Source organism: Phaseolus vulgaris, chromosome 9 (assembly GCF_051622355.1).
Source record: "Phaseolus vulgaris cultivar YP4 chromosome 9, ASM5162235v1, whole genome shotgun sequence".
Taxonomy (NCBI): domain Eukaryota; kingdom Viridiplantae; phylum Streptophyta; class Magnoliopsida; order Fabales; family Fabaceae; genus Phaseolus; species Phaseolus vulgaris.
Genome location: NC_143506.1, coordinates 8181149 through 8205696, shown reverse-complemented (window position 1 = coordinate 8205696; position 24548 = coordinate 8181149). Strand labels below are relative to the sequence as shown.

Below are 24548 nucleotides of genomic sequence, written 5' to 3'. Positions count from 1 at the left end.
TCATTTTTGCTCTTCTCTTTGAGTCAAATTTTGAACTTGTTAGATTGTTTTTGTCCTTGCTTTGCTTGTGACCCTTTTAGCTTCAGGGTTAATCTCTGTTAGCTCAAGGTCCTAGTGATATAGTTAGATTTTTTATTAGGACTCTGTGGTGCAGGTTAAGTTACCTTTGAGTTCTTGGTGGTTTTGGAGCTCTTAGTGAATATCTACTAAATTTTAGGTAAGGAAAGTTAGTTTAAATTTCCAATAGAACACTAGGCTAGAAGATCTGGATGTGGGGGTGACGTGGTCACCAGTCTCAAACATTCTTCCAGGATTCACTACAAAAAATCATGTAAAAAGTGGCGGTTTTAATATGGCGGTTATTAATAACCGCCACAAATTTCAGTATAATACGTCATTTGACTAACCGTCACAATTTTCTTTCAAAAATATGTCATTTCCAACTAATTATCCTTCTGAATTAAAACAAGTTTTCCTTTTCTTCATTTCTTCATTACCGCGTTGCGAGAACTGCTGGGCCTACTTCAACACCTACTGCAAGCTCGAGCAGTGGTTATAATCTTGCTCCCTCTGCGGCAACCTCAATGGCCTCTCCTCCGACGCCATCGAACGCTACTTTAGCCCTCAGTCCTGTGCCGAGATTATGTCCTCTTTCGTAGATCTCGCATTGCCTACGCGTAATTATGAAATTTACTTTTCGATTTTGGTTCATCGTTGTTGAATTGGATTGCTCTTGTGCATGTTTTTCATATTTGACTGTTTTGATTGGAACTGTTACAGAGGAATCGGCGAAGGAAGCGGCAATGCTGGCATGTCCGGTATATGTTGTTGCTGTTAACTTGTCCTGTAAGTCTCCTAACATCTCACGGCTTATTGATTTGCTAATTGTGATAATTGGAACTGGATTTTGACAATTGGATGGTTCGGTGAGGTTAATTGATCAGGAGTTTATGGTATGCTACTGATTGTGAGTTTTGCTTTGGGTTCTCTGATTAGGACCTGGTGGAGCCTAAGAATTTTGTGTGTGAGAGCAATATGGCATTTTACTTATAATTCTGTAGGCTATGTTGCTTATGGCGATAATAACTTTTATATGTCTAGTTTCCACATGGTTATGATATTATCTCCTGTTCCCTTATTTAAGAGTTGAGACCGTCGATAAATATTTTTTTCTATATTAATTTTATCTAACCGACTGGAGAATGAGACGCAGATTCAAAACACATGGATCTTGTGTCTGGATATGGTGAATGATTATTAGATTACGTGGCCAATGTTTTTTCAGTGTTACTGGCCATGATTGCTGCAAGTTAGACTTATAGGGTTTGGAACTGTTTCGGTGGCTGTGTTTTCTGGACTAACTTTTGTTTGAATGAGAAGGTTGTGATTGCATAAATGACCTTTGGTTTTGATCCTTTCCCCTTATTAAGTCATTCTACCCATTTCTTCTTATTTCTGGTTCTTTTGATTCTGTATAGAAGGATGTGATGCAATGATTAAGGTGAAGATAGATGTGCCTGATTTGCATGTTTGTTATTCTATTCTGGCATTTGTTTCCTTCATAGTGTTCTTTAAAACTTGATTAATTTCCTAAATATACAGATGTGTCTTCTTCATCACTGTCATTTTGTAATCGAGAAAAATGTTTTCGGTTATACTGCAGCTTCTGAGGAGTTTCTAGAACTTACCAAAAGTGCACTGTTGGCTGCTATGGAAGGTATTATGTTGACCACACCATTGCATCTGCACTTGAAACACTTAGACCAACAACTTCATGGAAGAGAACCACGGCAGCAGGTCAAGGATTGGATGGTGTTCTGATAGGTGGGCGTGGTTTTGGGATAGCAATGGAAGCTCTCTGCAATTTCCTTGCATCTAAATATGGGAATACTTTTGCTTTAGGTTTGAATGGACAAATACAAAACTTGCCATTTATGACTTTTGTTAGTGTGATTCTTTAATGTTTAATCTTCTATATTTAAAACGCTTTAAGAAGATATTATTTCTTCTGAGAACTGCAGCTAGAGTCTTTGTCTTCTTGTCTGATCCCCTGATTATGGACACAAGACGATATGGTGAGCAATATGAAAGCAAAGGAAGGATGCAGATCGTGCTTTACTCCCAGAGCAGACACCCTTCTATAAAGATCTGGTATTTAAGTTATGATGTTGCTATTCCTGTCTCCCATTTTTTAGAAGTAAAAGAATTGACATATGTATTACAGGCTGCTGTTGCTGTTCAAGCAGGTGTATGTGTTGACATATTTGCTGTAACAAATGAGTACACTGATTTGGTCTCCCTAAAGTTTCTAAGTATTGAAATTTGGGGTTCCTTATTTTTGTACACAAGTACTGAGGATTCAACATTGCCCCAGGACATGTAAGTCTCGTGTGTTTACATAATATCCTGAGACTTGCTTTACAGTAAGAGATAGTTGTTTGGTATTTTCCGATTATTGTGTGACTGCCTCCAATACAATCTCAACTTGAGGTGGTTTTATATACCCCTTTTCTCAATTAGCCAATTATGTTTTATGTTAACCATATCAAAATAATGCTTATTATTTTGTTTAACTTCTTATTACTTAAACTAATCAATTGCAATTGAATTTACCACATATTGTTTTATTAATCACTTACTTTAAGTGATAAGCATGAAATCTAATTTGGTAACTGAATCCAAACGTAGTTGAAATCACAAGTGTTAACATTAACACCTTACCATCAATATTTATGTACACACTTTCACACATATCAAGGTATAAACTGCTACTGTTTACAACCATGTCTTTAAAGCTTTAATGCTTATACATTTTTTAATGTGTTTATTTAAGTGAAGTGAATTAAGTTGTAAATGTCATGTTAAACCTTATACTTGTATTATTTAGATTTGATAATTTTTATCATGAGAAATCCGTTCTAGTTCATTAGTTATTCCATCAATTGCATAGTCTTTCATTTGTCGTCTTGTTTATTGTAAACATGGAAACTCTTCATTCTTTGTGCATAAAGCTGTAACTCTAGTTTTTGGTTTCTTCTTTTTTGTGATTCGAGTTTTGAATAAGTATTTTATAAAATATCAAACACAATCTGATCTAGGCAGTTGAAATCATCTTTATATTAATTCATGCACCATTTTCTAGATAGTTATGTGATTTTCATTGCTCGTCATCCAAATTCCTAGAGTATATCATTAGCAAATGCTTAATTAATCCTCTGCTGCTTTGCTCTTCTTTGTGTTGAAGTGCTGAACTTGAATTACATAGTTCTTACTAGTGGAAAATAGACTGCTCTTAGTACTCTATCAAACACATATATTAATATTATCTTTACTAGAATATATGAAAAATATTCAAAACTATCTTATAACTTAGATTTCTTATCATAATTTACTCAATTAATTAGTTACGATTGCGATAGGGTAGAAATAAGGATTAGTTGTTCAGGGTTTATGAATATATAAAAAATATCAACAAAGTACAATACATTTAAATTAATATTATTTTAGTATTTCATTTTGTTTTATATCTCCCTCTTCTCTTAAATGGTAAAATCTCATAAGTCCATTTGACATGCCTTGTCACTAATTCACTGCAGGCTTCCTAAAATTTGGACATGTGCTGGATGGATCCACCAATGAGGTATTAATATATTTAAATATTTATTGGTGTCTTTTATTTTATAATTATAAGCAGACAAATTCATTAACTTAAAATTATTTATTTCAGGCGTTAGATTATGGAAGTGGTGCTCCATCACCTAATCAAGTAATAGGATCAAGTGCTAGAAGCAAAACTGATTAGGGATATATGTTTTAATTTTAAATTTGATTAGGGATGTATGAACTTTCTATGTACTTTAATTTTCAATTACATATAAACTTTTGAACATGATTATGTGTGTTTTAATTTTCAATGAAATGAATGGATGATTACAACTTTATACATTATTTTATTTTATTATGAAAAAGTGGTAGTTAAATTTTATAATTGTATAAAACATATTATAAAAAATATTATAAAAAAATGGTGGTTAAATTTTATTTATTCAGAATTAAAATTACGTCAGTTAAAAACGCCATTACTTACGTATATTATGGCACCAGAATCTTCTTCAATGAATGTAAATTGCGACAGTTATAACTGACACTACTTACGTATATTATGGTGTCAGAATCTTCTTCAATGAATGTAAATTGCGACAGTTATAACTGACACTACTTACATATAAAAACCGCCACTATTTACACTATGTTTAAAGTGGCGGGTGTTGCGGCGGGTAGCGTAAAACCGTCACATTAAACTTTGTGGCGGCCAGTTCTATGGCGGTTTGACAAACCGCCACAAGCGTATATTGTGGCGGTTATAAACGCCAGTTTATACGAAAATAACCGCCACAATATACACTTTTTTTTGTAGTGATTGTTTGTTTTAAGTATATTAGAAATTGAATGAGATTTGAAAGTGAAATTTGATATATGGTTGCTATTATAAAATTATAATGTTGTTGAGTATTGGTTGTTTGATGTTGATTTAGAGTAATTTTTAGCTATATCATGGACTTTGTTATTTATAGGTGCACTCTGGTGTCATTTAGATCAAACTAAAATTTTCGATCAATCCAAAAATTTTGGGTACACTCTGGTGTCATTTAGATCAAACTAAAATATTTTTTATCAATCCAAAATTTATGGGTGCACTCTGGTGAAATTTAGATCAAACTAAACTATTTTCGATCAATCCAAAAATTTTGGGTACACTTTGGTGTCATTTAGACCAAACTAAACTATTTTCGATCAATCCAAAATTTCTGGGTACACTCTGGTGTCATTTATATCAAACTAAACTATTTTCGATCAATCCAAAAATTCTGGGTACACTCTGGTGTAATTTAGATCAAACTAAAATATTTTCGATCAATCCAAAAGTACTGGGTGGACTCTGGTGTTATTTAACTCACACTAAAATATTTTTTATCAATCCAATTATATACATATATATATATATATTACTATTATTATTATTTTAGCATAGTTTGTTTTGGATTATTATTGTTAAATAACTTTTTGGATATATTTGGATTGTTAGAAAGTTTAAATTATATGTTATGATTGTATGGTGTATTGATGTGTTAAACGAAGTGTGAAATGATGTGAAAGTAAGATCAAAACATAGTATTTTCAGGAAAGAAAATACCGTGTTAAGATTGTTTAGGATGTGCATTGACTAGGGATTCGTCTAGAAGGAGATATCCTGACTCTACTGAGATAATGGAATCATATAGATGAAATTATTCAGGTGGTGAGAGTCAAAGGAAGTTCATATGAATGGGTAAGTTGTTTGAAAGATAACTAACTTGACCTGTTATATGAGTTAACCCTATCATACTAGGAGAGAGATGATATTGAGATTATTTATGCGCATAACTGTGTGTGTGGATTTCACAGTGATATAGTATGACAAATGCAGATCTCTGAGTCTAAGTCAACGCACAAGTCTTCCGGAAGTAGAGTCAAATGTCTATGTGATATGAGTCCGTAGAAGTTTGATATATGAAAGATGAATTACGAAGATTTAATAGACATTTGATGGTTGAGAACTTTTATGAGACTTGATGAATGATGTTGATTATTTTGAAATTGAAATTATATAAATTTTGTTTAGCTAGCTTACGCTGTTATTTGTTTGTGTTTGTTTCTTTATCTGTGATGATCGTGTTTTACACGGGAGCATATGAGATTGCAGGTAATAGAGCTCCTCAATGAGCAGCAGAAGGATTAGATAGATTTAAATTGAATGTTTTGTTTTGTTTTTAAACTTTTGATGTATATATTAAATCCCTATGAAGAAGGATATTTTTTTTAATACAAATATGAGAAAACAATATATGTTTATATGTTAATTAAATATTGCATGCATAATATATTAGTAAATATGGGTAAAATTAGGGATGTTATTTTCTTTATTTATTTACAATATATAAGTAAATCATTAATTTTTATATATTTTTTAATTATTGTATTTGTAATAAATTTGTATTTTGTATAAAATACTCAGGTTTAAAATTAATTATTTATACAGAATTTTGCTTTTTTTTAAAAAAAAATTAATTAATTTAAGACAGACCAAATATATTTTCATACAAATTTTATATACATCCGTTCACGTTGTTTCTATTAAAAAAATATGTATTTCTTTTAGTTGTTTTTGTAAGAATCGATGTTTGTTAAGTAATGTTGTTAGAAAAATCATTTTCATCGAAAAGGTTAGAATTTAAACATCATGTTTTTTTTTAAATAAATAAATATTTTAAAAAAATATTAACAAAAGAGAGAAAAAAAAAGTATTTCACTAAGTCAATATATATATATATATATATATATATATATATAAATATAATACCTATAATAACTTCTTTTCATTGATTAGATTTATATTGCATTAGTTTTAAACTATTCGGTTGACTAAAATCATTATAAATTATTAAGAGAATGTATTTTATTGTATGCTAGAGACGTAGACTATATGTATTTTTTTTGTAAATTCTCAGTTTTTAGGCAACAAGGTATTTTAAATTAAATATAAATTGAAACGAATATTTAACTAGTTTTTTAATATGCGTCTTTGAAGTAATTTTCACAAGATACATTATTGCAATATTAAAATGATATTTGCTTTGTTAAGACCTTATCCAGTAAACATAAACTTCTTATTGATAGTTAATTTTGAGATAGTATATGAACTATATTCATGAAAAAAAATTGTTTTTTTTAAAACACAACAATAACGCATACATTATGAAGAAATTACGGTAAGTCTGGGTTAATTTATATTTTAAAGGTGATAGTTTCACTCACTTTATTACTTTAGTTCTATTTTGGGTTTGTAAAATTTGGTTGCATTTAATTCATGAATTCGATAAATATAATCTAATTTAGTTATAATTTTGTGAATTAGATTAGATGATTGAATTTAATTGAGTTTTATTTAGTATATCTAATTATAATTGGATTGAGTAAGGAATTCATTAATATTAATTGAATGAATCCCATTACACAATAAAACTAAGGATGACAAAGTGGGATGGGCTGTGTGGGTTGGTCCGCGGTCCATTAGTAAAAATTGCGAACCAAACTCATCTTTCAACTCGCTAACTCGCATCAACCCGCCCCACATAACACGTGGTCCGTGTGGGTTAGCAGCGAGTCGGAGTGGGCTAACCTGCAAACCAAAAAAATTACAAGGGTCATTGGAGTTATAATTTCCTTAAAACTCCTTTTTAGTCCAACTTTGAGAATGAAAATACAGGATGTTAGATATGATATTTTTTCATGTAATTTGGAATAAATAATAGTGGATATGTTAGGTAGTGGGTAAGCCAAGAATATTGGAAGGTTGATACTTGGATTATGTAACATTCAATTAACGTTTGTTGCTATATTAATCTTAATGCCTTTGTCTTTTGTGATAATTTTTTAAGAGAAAAAGTAAAAAAAAAATCATTCAATTTCTAAAAAAAAATAAAAAAATGAATGCAGACTGGCCCACAAACCTACGGGCCAGCCCTTATACGGGGGGAGACGAAAAATCTAGTCCGCATTCACTTTACAGGGCGGGCCAAGTGCGGCATCCCTACAATGGCAATTTCTTCCTGCACCCTACAATGTTATGCAAAGACCAAACTGTCCCTATTATTTTTTAAAAACCCTAAAATGCACTTGAACTGTATTTATTTCTTTTCATTTTGGATTATAAAATCCAGAAAAATTTCGAATTGGCACTTCCGGTGAAATTTTGGATCCACCAATCCGTAATTCAAAATATGTATTTAAGATTAAAAAATCCATCATTAAAAAAAAACATTCTGGATCCACCAATCTGTAACAAAAATATGCATTCCAGATTCAGAAATCCATAATTAAAAAAAAAAAGTATTCCGGATACACCAATCCGTAACAAAATTAGGCTTCCAGATTCAGCAGTCCAGAAATCAATGATTTATGCAAAATTTGCTTCCAAAACATCCCATCATTCAGGAAAAAAAATGATTCAGTTCTGGATTGATGAATCCGTAGCACATTCTCAGATCCCAATTTCCGGTAACCACGGGTCCTTTTTCAAATAAAAAGTCAAGGTCAATTTCAAGATTTCGAGAATTGTGGGGGTGCAGGAATAAAATCGTAGGGTGCAGGAAGAATAAGCCCCCTACAATAAACGTATAAAAACTTATTTATCTAATTATATATATATATATATTAAGTATTATATATATAATGTTGTAATTATCTTATTATTTAAAAAACATTAGAAATATTTGACAAGTTGTGTACGTAAAAGACATCAAATGAGGAGGTTTCCTTCAGCCTAAAATGAATACTTAACTGTACGTAACATAAGTAAAGAAATAAGGTTGCAGCATGAATGAAGGCATATATTGTCGCGAAGCAGAGTATGACGCAGGAAGCTTCGGAAGAGGAAATGATGAAAAAGTGGTGAGCCCCTTCGGTGAGAAGAGAGTGACAGTGACAGCGATGGGGATTGCAGAGAACTCAAAGGGTTTGGTTCTTGCCGTCGCATCGGGTGTGTTCATAGGGGCAAGCTTCATTTTGAAAAAGAAAGGCCTTAAGCAAGCTGCTACACATGGCACTCGCGCAGGTCTTCATCCCTTTTACAATTTGATTTTTCAGTTTTATTTGCCTCTCTATGCATGCCTCATTCTCACTGTTATCTCTGCATCAAATGAAATTGATTTTACTTACAGGAATTGGCGGCTATTCTTATCTACTACAGCCTTTTTGGTGGGCTGGCATGGTTACAAGTAACTTTTTTCTTCCTCTGCTGTTACCATTCTTATAGCCTTATTATTGTGGGACAGAGTGAGTGTTCATGCTTTTATTTGGATATCCAAACTCATTGTTATCTCTGGCAGTGTTTATTGGGGAGGTTGCAAATTTTGTGGCTTATATATATGCTCCTGCACTTCTCGTTACTCCCCTTGGCGCACTAAGTATTATTGTCAGGTAGGTATCAGTGCCTTAAGACTTTTTCTCATCAATCATAATATGTTATCTGTTCAAACTTGCTCAATCCATGTGTGTTGGGATAGTGCTGTTTTGGCCCACTTCTTGCTGAAGGAAAAGCTTCAGCAGATGGGGATTTTGGGATGTGTGTTCTGCATCGTGGGCTCAGTTCTCATTGTCATCCATGCACCTCAAGAGCACGCTTTGAATTCTGTACAAGAAATATGGGATCTCGCCACTCAACCTTGTTAGTTTGTCTTTCTCTTTTCTTTATTTTTACTACTGTATTAAGTTCATTTCTGGTCTTTAAGTGGCGATTCTCATAATCTCGTTTTTTTTTTCAACAGTATTTCTTGTTTATGTGACGGTAACAGTGTCGGTAATTTTAGCCTTGATTTTGCATTTTGAACCTCGCTATGGTCAGAAAAATATGCTGGTCTACTTGGGAATTTGTTCATTGATGGGCTCACTTACGGTACTTGCGTTTCACCAATCACTCTGATTCAAGCTTTATATTGATATTGTAATGCACAAACTAACTATATGCTAACTAAACTATTCAGGTTATGAGCACAAAAGCCATAGGAATTGCAATCAAGCTTACATTAGAAGGAATAAGTCAAATAACGTATCCTCAAACTTGGTTTTTTCTTACCGTGGCTGTCATATGTATCATTACACAGTTGAACTACCTGAACAAGGTGAGTCTTGGATAGTTAAGAAATTTAGCTCGATGCAACCGGTAATCGAAACATAAATCATTGTGCATGTTATCAACCTCGAACAATTTTAAATTGCTCATGACTACTTGATTATATTTCACCAATCAATCTGACGAATTTTATATTTTTGTGCTTGAAAAGTTGCATTTGATACAAAATTTAAATGTACGGCCAATTGAAATTAATACGTAGAAAGAAGTATGAAATGAAATCTTTTAAACGGCTCTCTGTTAGTCTTTAGGCTCTTTTCCGAAGATTTATTTCTTCATTGCCAAATTACAGACAGGTTAACTGAATTCTAATGTTGTTTTTACTGCCGTAATATTTCTTTGCATGTCAACCATCTATGGTTTCGCTGATTAAAAAAAAAAAAAACCATCTATGGTTTATCTTGGTTTCCTTTATCTGTTGACTAATCTTGAACGTTTTTGCTATATGGAACTGTGTTTCAGGCACTGGATACGTTCAACACAGCTATTGTCTCTCCCCTACATTATGTCATGTTCACAACTCTGACTATTATTGCTAGTGTGATCATGTTTAAGGTATCATGACATATTCATATTCTTTGCTTCCTTTGGTGCTATATCAAACATCTTTGTTGAACTACAGAAAAAGCTTGACTTATTTATTGCTTTGATTTTCGTGCAGGATTGGTCTGGTCAAAGTGCAAGCAGCATAGCCTCTGAGATATGTGGATTTATCATTGTTCTTTCAGGAACAATCTTATTGCACGCGACAAGAGAACGAGAACAATCTAACATGCGAGGTACAAGTATGTTACTTTTCAATCAATTGTTGTCTGTGCATTACAGTTAGTTAATTCAGATATTCGGGCCCAAATCCTGGAACTATAGATTCATGATTGTAGCTTCTATTTGCTACCTAATGACTATCAAATGGTATGAAGCTCGGACACTCCTATGATACCTGTAGAACACGTATTCATGAAATGTCCAATTCAACAAGTATTTGTTAGATTTCTGACAATTCTAGTACAGTTCTAATACAATTTTAAAAAGAAAAAATACATTAATTTTCTCAAAATTCAAACTTTATTGTATAAATTGTTATTATGATTATAAAAATAAGAAATAAATCATTGTGAACCAGTCATGAAAAACATTTTTCTGTTCTAAAAAAATAATCTGGAAGATACTTGTGCACATAAATCTTTATTGTCAATTTATATTCATAATTATATAATATATAGATCCGTGTTGCCGTGTCCTACATTTTAGAGATTTTACGTATCTTCGTATCTGTGTACGTGTCGTATCCGTGTCTGTGCTACATAGATCAAATGTCCCTTTTCTTTTATTTCGTGTAATTATAATAATCCATCCCTGGACTCTCTTGGTATCACAGGCAGAGTGATTTCGTTACAAGGAATAAACCTGATCCAGTGATGTTTACTTTGCATTACTGTTTGATGCAGGATCCTTAACATGGTACATTGGTGAAGACTTGGTGAAGGACATTGAAGATGAACGCCTGAACCTTATTATACACGGTTCAGATTACGGTGAATAGTGAATTTTTGGGAGGTTGATGTAAGAGAACCTGTTCTCCTAGCATCTTTCAACAATGCAAAGATGAACCTAGTGGCTTCATGATTTGGACAACCAATTTCAATTGTGTACCCCTTCTGTTTTGGTAATTTTCCCCCACAAACTAATTTTTCAAATTATACTTCTCATAAATCATAAATATTTTTGTTCTAGATAAAACCTCTTCGATATAATTCCCTTGTGTTTTGGTACCACTATTTTAATATTCTTATTTTTTTTTTGTATATTCCTTAATAGTATCCTCCGATAAGCTTTAATCAATTATTTAGTGACATAAATATATTTGATATTGTCCTCTCTTAATTGTTATAATGGGTGATTTACATGTAATTTCATATATCAAAATTACACAACTTTTCAACCTCAACTTAAAAAAATTGTCATTATTATAAAAAAAAAACAGAAATCACGAACAATGGACTTTCCAGTAGAAAAGAAATTAAATGAAAATAAATACATAATCAACTATCTACTATATTATAAATATTCATAAAATAGTAATGAGATAATTAGTTATGTCAAAAACATGATATCTATAAAAATGTATACAAGACATACTCGTTTTATCATAATTATATAGTTCATTTTCTAAAATAAAGAATAAAATTAGATTATTAAATAAATAATACATAAAAATAGTAACAATAAATATATATAATATTTTTTTGTCAATTTTACTCATTTACTAATGATACAGGTCAAATAAGTGTATCAATTTATGAAACTCGGACACTCCTCTTAAATGGCGTGTTAGTGTCAGATACTCGTATCGGATACTGACACTCGTAGGACACATGTAGGACACGTATCCGTGAAGTGTCTAATTCAAAAAGTATTTGTTAGATTTCTGACAATTATAATATGGTTCTAACACAATTTTAAAAAGGAAAAATACATTACTTTTTTTTAAAATTCAAACTTTATTGTATAAATTGTTATTATGATTATAAAAATAAGAAACAAATCCTTGTGAACCCGTCATGAAAAACATCTTTATGCTCCAAAAAATAATCTGGAACATACTTGTGCACATAAATCTTTATTGTCAATTTATATAATTCATAATTATATAATATATAGATTCGTGTCCCCGTGTCCTGCATTTTAGAGATTTTACATATCTTCGTATCTGTGTTCGTGTCAGTATCTCTGCTACATAGGTATTAACCGACCACTAAATTGATAGACAAGTTGATATGTTGACATGTTATGACTCACCTCCTTCATCTGCCAACCTAACTAGTCAATTTTTTTAAAATTAAAAAATTAAATAAAAATTAGTCTAAAAAATTAAATTTTTTATTTTAATATTTAAATAATACAAATATACAATATTATACTTAAATTATTAACTCTAACAAATTAAATTTCAAATATTAATTACAATGGAGTAAATTTAATTTTTATAGCTAAAAGAAATTGGATATAATCTGTATACATATTATCTTGACTTTTTTAATTAATGAAATTTATATAAAAGGAAGTGAAAGAAATTAAAAAAAAGTATAATAAAGAAGTGATTAAACACGAAAAGAATTGTAGAGATATAATGATGAGTGAAGCAAAAGGTGTTGGTCCTTTTTGGGTATAATGAAGGGATAATGAATCTGAACAGTGGTGTGGAACTAATAAATTCAGGCATTGACATGTGATACTGTGGTTGGAAAGGAGAAAATTTTGCAAAATTTGAAGCATTTCACACTCACAAACACACACTTGCGGACTCTGTTCATTAATTGTGGTGGCTACCTTCACGGCTCACTAAATACTCATCACTGCTATGCCAACGGCTATCACAACTTTTCCCCATCTATCCAACAATAATCCCAACTTTTACTTTATTATAAATAATTTATAACATTTTATTCTAGTAATATATAGCTTTAAATCTAATTAGACATACTTATTTTCAGAGTTTTTTTTTTAATTTTATAATTAAAATGTTGTTTAAGATTTGAAATCTTAAATTTTACATCATGTTAAATACTTTAATAAAAATGTTTTATAAGATTAAAGTTTTAAATTTATAATTCGGCCCCAATATGTCATAAATCTTGCACGTTTCCTTCCATAATTTCCGCTCCTGAAGGAACAGCTAGAAATCTATGAAGATTTGCGTGTTCACTACACTACATCACTTAGAGTTAAATTATTCTGTTAATTTATAAATTACTTCAAAAAATTAAATAAACTTTATACTAATAATAATTCACACATTCTTCATTCAGTTGAGTTATATAATTCTTTTACTTTGAAAACTTGTTTCTAGTCCCACTAACCTAATAAAATAAGATTAAGGATATAATCAATTTAGTTTATAATATTGAATTTATTTTATTTATGTTTTTCTCTCGTAATTAATCTTGTCATCGTTACTCTTTTTTGTCTCCTAAATATTTGTCGATAAATTATATTACTTTATATCACCTTCTATAAATGATAGGGTTATTTTTAGTATAAAAATAATGGATAAAAGGGATAATATGAATTGAGACTTGTAAAAGAATTACACATTACTTACAATTTCTTTAAAGTAAATAATACTTATAATTTTATTCTTATATAAATTTTATAAATTTTTAATTGCTTTTGTTTGAGTCTTCAAGTGAAGATTTTACCAAATCAGTCATAATAGTATCTTTTACATGATCCGCTTGAAAATTTTAAACAATTAAGAAACTAGGTAACCAGGTTAATCATGCGTTGTATATTGTTCATGAATCTTCGAATTGTTTAAAAAAATTCAAATAATTGTCATCTTCCTTCATAATAGGAATCGTCAATATTATGTTTATTTTTTTGAAGTTCTGACCTATAACTTAATTAGAAATTATTGTAAGACCTAAATAAACACTATGAATTTATTTAAAATTTATATATACTTTAAAAAGTATCAAATTAATTTAACGTAATTTAAATAGTTCGATAATAAAAGTTTTGTTCAACAAGTTTTACAATGAATGAAATGTTACTCTTTAAGCATATTGATTTATTACTAAATAACTCTGTAAACACTTTAAAATAATTTTTCAATTTTATTATTGGAATGGACAGATTTTTTTTAAAATTATGAGCAACATGCCACAACTTTAATCTAATGAAAGAGAAATTATGTTATATTATGTTAACACAACTTTAGTATTGAAGTAAAAGTCACATCACCTCAATACAATTTTGATTAATGTTATTTACACTGTAACTTCAATGTAGTTTGATTTCAATTGAAGTAACAAAATGATACAACGCATGTGAGTAATGTTTTAAAAATCAGTCCATTTTGGTAATAATTGTAAAAAAATTATACCAATTTGCAAAAAAAAACAAAAAAAAAACACTATATTTTTAAAATTCACAAACAAACCCATGTATGTTAAATTCAAATCATAACAGATGAGGAAATAACGATAATATCACTCCAATCCAAACTCCTGGTATAATTTAACTTACGAGAAAGAAATAGTTCTCAAGAACAATTTTTGGTAATAAATTCGTAACATTCTTTTCTTAAAGTGAACATTCAAAATGTTGATTTTATTTATTTTTTTTATAAAAAGATTATTTTCTGCAGTAAAAACCCTTGGAAAGTCATCGGAATGGTGAATTATCACGGACATTAGCGTAACATGCTTGCATTTTGTACATGGTTGTATTCCGATACTAGCTAGCGATTTAAAATTAATGAATGTCGTACTCCCCTACATTGTTTCAATCCCATTTGAAAAATGATATTTGGTACAGCATTAAATGTAGCAGTTGATGGTTGAAACTCAGAAATGAGAGATCATTAAGTGCTCATTCGCTTTTTTCATCACATGAATTCAACTATTTAAGTGTTCCTCACACTCTCATCTCACCAATCCATTTCTTTCTTCCTTGCTTTTGCTTTTGCTTAGTGGGCTTCCCTTCCAGCATTCATGGACTTGCAAGAGAAGCTTTTCTTAGCAGCACTTCTCATTCTTGCCGCGGCCATTCAAGAAACGCAGGCAGACACTATGGTGACTGGCACTGTCTTCTGTGATCAATGCAAAGACGGACAGAGATCCCTTCTCGATTATCCTGTTAATGGTAAGTCAGATCTAAGTCCTTCCGCATTTTGTTATGTTTTGAAAGATGTTTTACATCTGACCTTCTCTTACAGAATTCAAATAGTGTTGACAGTTAAATTCGATAAAAAAAACATTATTTTGTCAAACTCTTCTAAGAGATTACTTCTTTTAGACTGATACTCAACCATCATAAATTTGTTAACTTTAGAATAGTTAAAATATATTAAAGGCTACATAAGATTTCATTTGTAATTTACAGTACATTTCTCAACTTTTTATCTCCAGTGCACTCACCTTGTGAGGTGAAATAATGATTGTTTTCTGATTCGGATAAAAAGTATGGACAAATCAACTCCTTTATTCTTTCAATAAATGACGTTTGAAAACATTACAGGTGGCCAGCTGGTAATTTAGATGTTCAATAAATAATGTGATCACCATCAATCTGATTATTTTTAAAGATCCATTCTTAAATTTATTTTGCACCCTGTTGCTTGGTACAGGTGCAAAAGTAACTCTGTCCTGTGCTGACAGTAATGGGCAAATTATAATGTCAAGAGAAGAAACAACCAATTGGTTTGGAAGCTATACGATGAGGTTTGATGGTGCACCCGACTTGAGTGGTTGTTCTGCCCATGTCTCAGGAAGTGGGCAAGGGTCAATGGGTTGTGGTGAAGGGGCTGGTCCTTCCCAAAATCCTAAACTCATGTTTAGGATGTTTGACATGGAGATGTATACGGTGGATTCTCTCCTTGCTCAGCCTTCACAGCCCATGCAGTACTGTTCAAGATCTTCCAACCCAGTGCCAGCACCAGTCACGCCACCCAAGTCTACTCCACCTTTCAAGCTACCTCCAGTGCCAGAACTCCCTCCATTACCATCACTACCACCACTACCATCACTACCACCCTTACCACCAATGATCTTTGCAGAAGCTTCAGCATGTCCATCAGAGTAAGTTTACATTTGACTACACAAGGTTATTCAGCTTCAAGCAGTATACATTCATTAATACTTGTTGAATCACCTGCATACATGTCTATTACATTAAAACATGATTAATTTTACATGTACATATAGGTAGGACTAATGAAAACAACCCTCATCTTTGACCGGAAATTGAAATAGCAATGTCACTATTTAAGTCAAGAAACACTTAATGTGCTAATATACATTTATGTACTAGAAATTGAAATAGCAATGTCACTGTTTAAGTCAAGAAAAACTTAAATGTGCTAATATACATTTTTGTAGTGATTCTAAAAATCATAATCGTATACTAATTTGTGATTAACTAAGTTCGATTAGTCCACCTACAAAATCAGCACTTTTATAAACAATTTTAATTAAAATCTTTAAGGGCATGGATAACTTTCTTAATTGTCAGGAAGTGGACAATGTCAGAATACAAATGCTACTGGAGGGGTGTGAACCGGGACACTAAAGTAGCACTGGCTTTTGGAATGGTTGCGGCAAGGAGGTATGGAACAGACATTACACTGTGGCATGGGTTGCAAGGAAAAGGAGACCCTTACAGGACTCTTCTCCGAGAAGGGATCACTGCCCTTCTTAACTCCTATAACAGCTTGCAATTCTCTTATCACCCTATTGGGGTGGTCGAACACATGAACTTGGCTTTGATGGGTTCAAATAGGAGTGTCCTTCTTACTGCCCTACGCTTCAAGAGGGCCAATTCTGGTGCTGGGAATGTCACCTGCAAATTCACCACTTGCAAATAATTTATAGGCTTTTTCTTTTGGAAAGGATTATTTTTGGGAATAATCAGTTTTATTTCAGAGGTTCTGCTAAAAACTTCTTAATGCACGATAGAAAATTGAATACTCTTCAATAGGTTGTCTTTATTTTTATTATGGAGGCTGGTGCTGTATGGTTTTTATCTACATAGACACTTATAATAGCAAAGCATTTCCTTAGGCTTGTATCTCTGCCGTTCTATAGGATATGGTTACAACTTACAAGAATCTAAAAGCTGAACTGATCTATGAATTTAGCATGCCATTACGGCCACCATTGTTTGAATGAGAAATTCTGTAATCAACAAACGAACATGCAATTACTATTAGTTAGTCAGTCCATTCTCATTCAGCGATTCCACGTTAAAAGCAACTGTTTCTTCTGTCAGTTTCTATCTATCTACATACAAATTAAGGAAATTACCGGAGAAGCATTAATCACATTGACAATGATACAATATTTTAGATACATTAAATATAAAATATTAAACACCTTGCCTAATTAAAATGCACATATTTTTATTGGAATATCAACTTTAGTTGATGATAAAAGTTTCAATCAACTAATCAAAATAAAATGGCTGTCTAATTGTATCTAAAATTTTAAGGAAGTTTTGTTTTAGGATGAGAAAACCAAACACTACAGCCATCTTGTTCTAAAGTGGGCTGGACCGGAATGGTCCGCTATTTAAAAATAGTTCGAAGGCAAATTCTTCCTGCACCATATCAATTTTAACCTCCACCATATCAATTTTTAAAATTTCCAAAACTACCCTCCTTCACCATATCAATTTTTTAAATTTTCAAAACTATCCTTATTCCAAATTAAAAAAATCCAAAATAATAATTATAATTGAGAAATAACAAAATACAAAAATTCTGAACACAAAACTAAAAATACATTCTGGATAAAAAAAATTCAGAATTCAAAAATATGTTCCGAAAATTGAAATCCAAAATATTTCAGATAAAAGTTTCAAAAATAATTTTTCCCATTTTTGTGTAAGGTTATTTTCGTCATTTAGAAGGAATATTTTTGTGCATGGGCTAACCTGACGAAGGATATCCAACTAGAAAGAGAAAAAAAAAGTAAAATAAGGAAAAATATTTACTGACTTATTTATTATAAGAAAACTTAAATAGATAAATTTAATTAATGGATACAAAATTATTAATAATTAAGTTTAAATTTTATTAAAATTAAAAAATATTCATAAAATAAACTAATAATAATTACAAAAATATATTTTATTTTTAAGAGTAATAAAATCTTAAAAAACATGGTAAGAACTTTAAACTTCAACTTTTTAATGTATTTTTTTTTTGTAAAAAAGAAGGGACAGCTTGGCAGACTCAAACATGAAAAAAAAGTTAACCAAATATGAAATTAAATTGGAACTATTAATAAATATTTAAAAAAATGCAATACAATGATATATTTATCATCGTCAAGTATATTACTTAACATATAAAATAAGTTGAAAGGATGTAAATTCATATTTTACTCCCTTTACCGAATTATTACAAGTAAATATGAAATTATATTATTATAACCTAAATCAGAAGTGCACATAACAAAAGGTCACATAAAATAAGAATACGAAATTCACTCATATAGGTGGTTAGTCTATACATCTTTCAAAGATAAATGGTACCTTCGCATTATTCACTACGTATTTTAATATATTGTATATAGACTTAAATAATTTTTTGGTTGACCATAAATTTATAAAATTTGCACATGATTTGATTTGTTTATTTTTTAATATTTTGATCTTCAAACCCTACTATTTATTAATTAAGATACTTAACAACACATCAACTACTGAATAAAATTATCACATCTAATTCTTTTTTACTCTTCATTTTGGCATTTGTTGATTATTAGAATCTTTTAAAAAACCAGTTGTCCATTTGAAAATGTAACCCCACTTAAAAAAAATAAAGCAAGAGAACCCCCTCCCCCAACCTCTTATCCTTTCTCTCTCCCAACTTCTCTTCTCTCCCTTCTCTCTTTATTTTCTCTCTCATATCTCTTCTATTCCAAAATCTGGTCACGGTCATGCTGTGCAACTGAGGAGTCAAGATACATTTCTACCCGATCAGATTTTTAAATAGATAAGTTTATTTTTACTCTAAAAATCTATTATTATCTATTTTTCTCTATGATTTAATCATCAATCTTAGCAAGACCAGTTGAGAAAAATGTTTCTCTTAACTTGATTGAGCTCATACTAAATTTTGATAATGTTTGGATAACTTGTTTTAGATCCCTAGATTTTAGAGTGGTTTTTTTACCTGAATAGAAATTTCCTCAAGATAAGAAATTACAGGTAAGGGAAGTTATTTATGTATTTTGTTTATATAGAACCTCAGGTTGATTTAAATAACAAGTTAATCCAGTAATTGTATGCATGTTAGGTTACAAAGTTAGTTAAACTGAATTTGATTATGAGTTTATATGAGTGTGAATTTGAAATATACATGATTTGAGAAATCTTAAATGATGTATGTATGAGTGAATAATATGTGTTGTATGTGATTGATGAAAGTTGTATGAACTTGATGTCATACATTCGGGGTAATGTATGAGATGTTGTGTTTTGGTACATTAAGTATGAAAAGCCTACGAACAGAGATCCTCTGACTTCATTGATAATCTAAGTCACATAGACTAAAGTTTCAGTTTGTGAGAAGCTGAAGAGGGAGTTCATACACATCGTGACCGCTTGTAGTCACACGATATAGATGTTTGGACTTACCTTGATCCGATTGGAGTAAATTAGATGTTAGTCTCTAGTAGGGGCATACTTAAAGAGACTTCCGGAAGAGAATAAATTCATATGTTATCACTGATTGAAATGAAATAAAAGGATACTGAGAATTGAAAGGAAATCAAGGTACCGTGAAACAAACGGACTTATGTGGCCACAATTTGATTAATGATTCTTCCGGAAGACAATAGATTCATATGCAATCACTATGATTGGCCTGAAATCAAAGGTAACAAGGGTTGAAAGGAAATCAAAGTACTATGAGGCAAATAAATCTATGTCAAGTCAGTATGATTGAAATGAAATCAAAGTAATGTGGATTAGAATGAAATTGAATTATTGTGATTGATATTTGGATTTTGTATGACTGTGTTTGAGAAAAAATGAAACTAAATTAATTATGAATTACTAATCAAATTAGTTATTTTACTTATATTTTCGTGTTTCAAAACTTCATTTTGATAGCTTACCCTTGCATGTGTTTGTGTATGAACTGCGATGATTGTACCATGTACCCAGACATACCGGTGAAGGAAGCCTAGAAGGCTTTAGAGTTTTGTTTTGAGCTATGAATTTATAAATATTTGTTTTTTTTATAACTGCTAATCATGTATTAGGAATGTTTTGAAAAACTATATATAAATATGTAGAATTTGTATTGTAATAGTTAGTTAGATGTATTTTTTAGGACGTTACTACATGTGGGAAAAAAACTTATTAAGGAGGAAAGTAGATATAGGTGTCATGAAACATTAAAGATCAAAACACAAAAAAACAATCAAAAGTAAAAAAAAATGTAAAAATTCCCAAATTTATGAGACAAAAAGTTATTGAAGACGTTCATATAAGTTTTAAACTTAACATAAATTTTAAACTTAACGTAATTTGCATATTATGCATCTTTCATACACAAAGCACTAATTTATTTTTTAAGGAAATGAATTCCACTTTAACAAGCTTCCTAAGTAAACTGTAATACAAGGCACCTTTTTTTCTTTTTCAAAAAAATGAATGTTATATTGTGAAATTACAATGGCCTAAATTTTCATTCCTAAGTTTTTGTCAAGTCACCAAGGCTAATTTAAGAAATTATTTAAATTATTTTCAATCTGAAAGGTTTTTTCTTTAAAATATATCCTGAAAGCTTTTCTTTAAGCTATTCATTAAAAAAAATAGATGAAATTTTAATTAGGTGCAACCGTGCAAGTGATACCCTTGTACAGCCAATGAAAAAAATAATTATTATTGCTCTTTAAGGAGGCTTAAACTCCACAATCTTCTTAGTTTTTACTAACTACACTTCCTTCTACAAAAGCTAATAATCCTAAAATCTATTGACTAATTTCCCAAGATTTTGTCCTTTCTAGTTACCATTCAGCTTTAATCATAATAAACTAAACCTCTACTGTTAACACAGTCAATATAATCTCAAGCAACAACTACAAATAAAGCAAGGAAATACCTCTGAAATATCCAAAGAGGTATGCATATTCGATTCATTTGCACCCATACCGCGTCATATTTCTCCACTTGTCCTTCAAATCAACCTGAGAAAAATAAATATATCAGTATCAAAAGCATGAATTCAAAAAGAAAATATATATCAGTAACTTTTTAGTAAGCCTACTTCAGTTCTCTCTTCAAATATATCTTTGTGAGAATTTAGGATTAACTTCCAATTTCCCCTGCCAAACCTGTATATGTAAAAACAAATTTAATAACAATAGGAAATCGTATTGAAATGGTAATTAATTGTATTTATATTCTCAAATGAAGTAGAAAGAGTATCACAGTTGCAGCAAGCAACTCAAAACACTTGCAGTGGTAAAACAGCAGAACAAGCAAACACTTGTATGATCAAAATTCACAAGAAAACTATGATCTGACTACTTTAGAACAAGCACGTACTTTTCTACGGCAGTCCTAAGCGTCTCCTCTTCTAACTGACTCCATTTATTTACTTTTCTCCTCTTTGTAATGCGTGCTGGTTTATACATCTTCAATGGAGAAAGTGTTCTCCTCTTTGGAGTAGGCAAATTAAATCTACTTGCATAGTTTGATGTTCCACCGTCCACGTCGTCTATTGAATCATCCCACTGCAAAAAAGAACCAGTAACTGATACATTAATTTGAACACACATTCAAATAAAGAATGAACAGCACAAAATTATGAAAATGAAATGTTGGATTGTCATCCCTATAAGTAAACACCCAGTCTCTTCTAAAGAGTCAAAAGGAATCGGTCACCGCAAAAATAAATTATAATTAAAAAACACAATTACCTCGTAAACACGAGCGGTAATATTTTTTTCCATCAAACTAGGCCTTCGGTCACAATTCTGAGGGATAGAAGTTCGATCCTTTTCCATGGGATCAGCCTCATTATTATTAATGTCATGTGAGCAAGATACATCTGCCTCTCCACTCTGCTTTTCAGTAGGTGCCTCCTCATTCCCTTCAAAAGAATTAAGCAGAGAATCCTTAGCCAACATTTGCAACTCCCCAGAAATGCAATCCCCAACCTTTTCAACTTCATTAGTTGTTGTTAAATGCAAATTCTCAGCAGCAGCACTGCTACACATCTGAATTTCTGTTGGACACAACGAAAATATCATGAGATTAAATTCTATCTACTATGATCATAAAAACAAACCAATAATAGTTAGTATGGGTTTAAATGCGCGGAACAATCTTATTGATCATATGACAAGTATCATTCTGATTGAATGACAATATGAAAACGGCACGTACTATTTGCTCAAAACATTAAACGGAAAAAAAAATGAAATCCAGATGATAAAAATGATGTGGGATGATCACAATTTAACTAAACAGACCTCCCTCTTGGTGTTGTGGGGCCCTGCTCGCGTGCAATGACGCCGCTAATTGAAGAAAAGAAGGGCCCAAATCGGCCCAGGCTTCCGCCAGAAAAGCCTCGAGCTTCATGATGGAATCCTTTCTGGCATCGATGGAGGCCAACCTCTCCCTCACTTGCGAATCCGAAAGGGAAGCTTCGAAGTCGCTACTCCACCGCTCCAACTCCGCCGAGAACAGAAGGCTTCCCTCTCTGGAATCGGAGCCGTTCATGCGCGGAACCCTAGCTCGCCATATCCTGTTGACGGCGCGGAGGTAAGCAGAGTTGTGATGGTGGAGATTCACTTGCAGGAACTTGAGCGTGCAATCGACCGCAACGGCGCAGTAGGCAGCGGTCATGGTGGCGGTGACAGGAGAGGCGTCGCGGCGAAGGAGTTCCTCGAGGTGTTCGAGGGTATTGAGAAGGGAATCATTGATGGAGAGAGTGGAGAGGTGGTCACGAAGAGATCTGAGGAGAATGGTCTTCTTGATGAGGGAATTGGCGTCAGAAACGGAGATTCTCCGAAACACATTTTTAATTAGGTTATTGCCTGCGAGTGCCGGCGGGTTCCGAAGAAGGAACTCTAACACCCAACGCCCTATATCATCCTCACCCTCCATCCGCTTCCACTTCCAATCTTCTTCTTTAACCAAAACTTTTCTTTCACAATTCTGTTCAAATTCACACAATACAAATAGAACCGTCACCTTAAAATCCATCAAAGTATTAATATTTAATTTAATAAGTAACGGAAGGAAAGCTTATTTCATCCTACTAGATATATTAGTTACTTATTTCTAATTATAGAGAAGAGAAAACACATCTATATATTTTATAATTATAAATTATTTAAATTAATAATAAAAAACAGTTTTATATATTATATAATTATAGATTATTTAAATTGATAATAAAGATTTATGTGTATAAGTATGGATTTACATAAATTTATTTTTTAATTTTATAATTATAATAAAATTTTATACAATAAATTTAAATTTTTAAAAAATTAATATATTTTTTTTAAATTATATTAGAATCGTACTAAAATTATCATAAGTCCAATAAATATTTTTTGAATTATTTTTTGAATTGGACACTTTACACGCACCACTATAAAGAAATATGTCAGCTTCATATATATAGTTCTCCCAACATTATCTAATCTTTATAAAATGCTATTAAACATGTTAAAATAATTTCAAACTGAGAAGTATTAAAAGCGGAAAAAACATTGAGAAACTAAAATTAAATTTACATAATTCAAAGTTACAGGAAACATGTTTCATATAGGAAAGAAAACATGATGTTGTTGACAGGAAGTAAGGATCACTTTTCTACAGCCTCCCATTTGGACCAGATTCAAACTTTCTTTGGATATTGGATCACATCAATATGTAAGGGGGTGCATGAAGAAAATATGTAAGAATGCAGGAAACATCTTTTAAACTCTCACTTGGGTGGGGCTTCTTTGCAGAATTTCCCGGCTGCTTCTTCCTGCACCCTATCAAAATTCTTTCTGTACCCATCAATTTGCAGAAATAATATTTTACCCTTTTTTAATGACTTTTAAATTATCTTTTATGGAAGTTTAGTTTAGTGAAAAGACAAATCAAAAATACTAATTGACACAATTAGTGACTAAATTACTTGAAATTTAATCTAATAGATCAATTTCATACTCTGACAATTTTAATTCTGTAATAAAAATCAAAATAATTGTATATATGTCACTAAGACAGTTTGAGCCATTTTTACCTCTTTTGAACACGGTAGAGTTAGGAGAGGTTTGGTAGCAATAAAATACTG

At 31.3% G+C, this 24548-nt stretch overlaps 4 protein-coding genes across 11 annotated transcripts; 3 read left to right on the top strand and 1 right to left on the bottom strand.

Moving 5' to 3' along the window:
• Positions 1-319: 319 nt before the first annotated feature.
• Positions 320-3939, top strand: LOC137822850 (protein transport protein SEC23 D-like). 2 transcript variants are annotated; one of them, XR_016515331.1, is made up of 7 exons: positions 320-677; positions 781-846; positions 1664-1902; positions 2022-2151; positions 2247-2379; positions 3597-3640; positions 3728-3939. XR_016515331.1 is itself a non-coding variant. In XM_068627856.2 (7 exons), the coding sequence occupies exons 1-3, from the start codon at positions 644-646 to the stop codon at positions 1819-1821; spliced, it is 258 nt and encodes an 85-aa protein (XP_068483957.1). In that variant the 5' UTR covers positions 320-643; the 3' UTR covers positions 1822-1902; positions 2022-2151; positions 2225-2379; positions 3597-3640; positions 3728-3939. The 2 variants fall into 2 exon arrangements, 1 of the variants encoding a protein (XP_068483957.1); XM_068627856.2 differs by having other exon boundaries at positions 2225-2379.
• A 4430-nt stretch (positions 3940-8369) lies between these two features.
• On the top strand, positions 8370-11484 carry LOC137822652 (putative magnesium transporter NIPA6). 3 transcript variants are annotated; one of them, XM_068627596.2, is made up of 9 exons: positions 8370-8653; positions 8760-8816; positions 8928-9018; positions 9105-9265; positions 9366-9493; positions 9582-9719; positions 10193-10285; positions 10392-10509; positions 11179-11484. In XM_068627596.2, exons 1-9 carry the CDS (start codon positions 8416-8418, stop codon positions 11271-11273), a joined length of 1119 nt encoding a protein of 372 aa, XP_068483697.1. In that variant the 5' UTR covers positions 8370-8415; the 3' UTR covers positions 11274-11484. The 3 variants fall into 3 exon arrangements, with proteins under 3 accessions (XP_068483697.1, XP_090151017.1, XP_068483696.2); XM_068627595.2 differs by having other exon boundaries at positions 8418-8653; positions 10392-10515; XM_090294891.1 differs by lacking the exons at positions 10193-10285; positions 10392-10509; positions 11179-11484 and having other exon boundaries at positions 8414-8653; positions 9582-9749.
• A 3646-nt stretch (positions 11485-15130) lies between these two features.
• On the top strand, positions 15131-17299 carry LOC137823207 (Pollen Ole e 1 allergen and extensin family protein). The gene is made up of 3 exons (XM_068628377.1): positions 15131-15376; positions 15861-16311; positions 16745-17299. Exons 1-3 carry the CDS (start codon positions 15226-15228, stop codon positions 17094-17096), a joined length of 954 nt encoding a protein of 317 aa, XP_068484478.1. The 5' UTR covers positions 15131-15225; the 3' UTR covers positions 17097-17299.
• Positions 15696-23538, bottom strand: LOC137823205 (uncharacterized). Of its 5 annotated transcripts, none has more exons than XM_090294887.1 (7): positions 22723-23538; positions 22168-22475; positions 21794-21981; positions 21513-21579; positions 21348-21432; positions 20016-20102; positions 15696-16384 (listed from the first exon to the last, which is right to left on the bottom strand). In XM_090294887.1, exons 1-5 carry the CDS (start codon positions 23456-23458, stop codon positions 21382-21384), a joined length of 1350 nt encoding a protein of 449 aa, XP_090151013.1. In that variant the 5' UTR covers positions 23459-23538; the 3' UTR covers positions 15696-16384; positions 20016-20102; positions 21348-21381. The 5 variants fall into 5 exon arrangements, with proteins under 5 accessions (XP_090151013.1, XP_090151012.1, XP_090151014.1 ...); XM_090294886.1 differs by having other exon boundaries at positions 15696-17511; positions 19990-20102; positions 22723-23512; XM_090294888.1 differs by having other exon boundaries at positions 15696-17071; positions 22723-23512.
• Positions 23539-24548: the final 1010 nt, after the last annotated feature.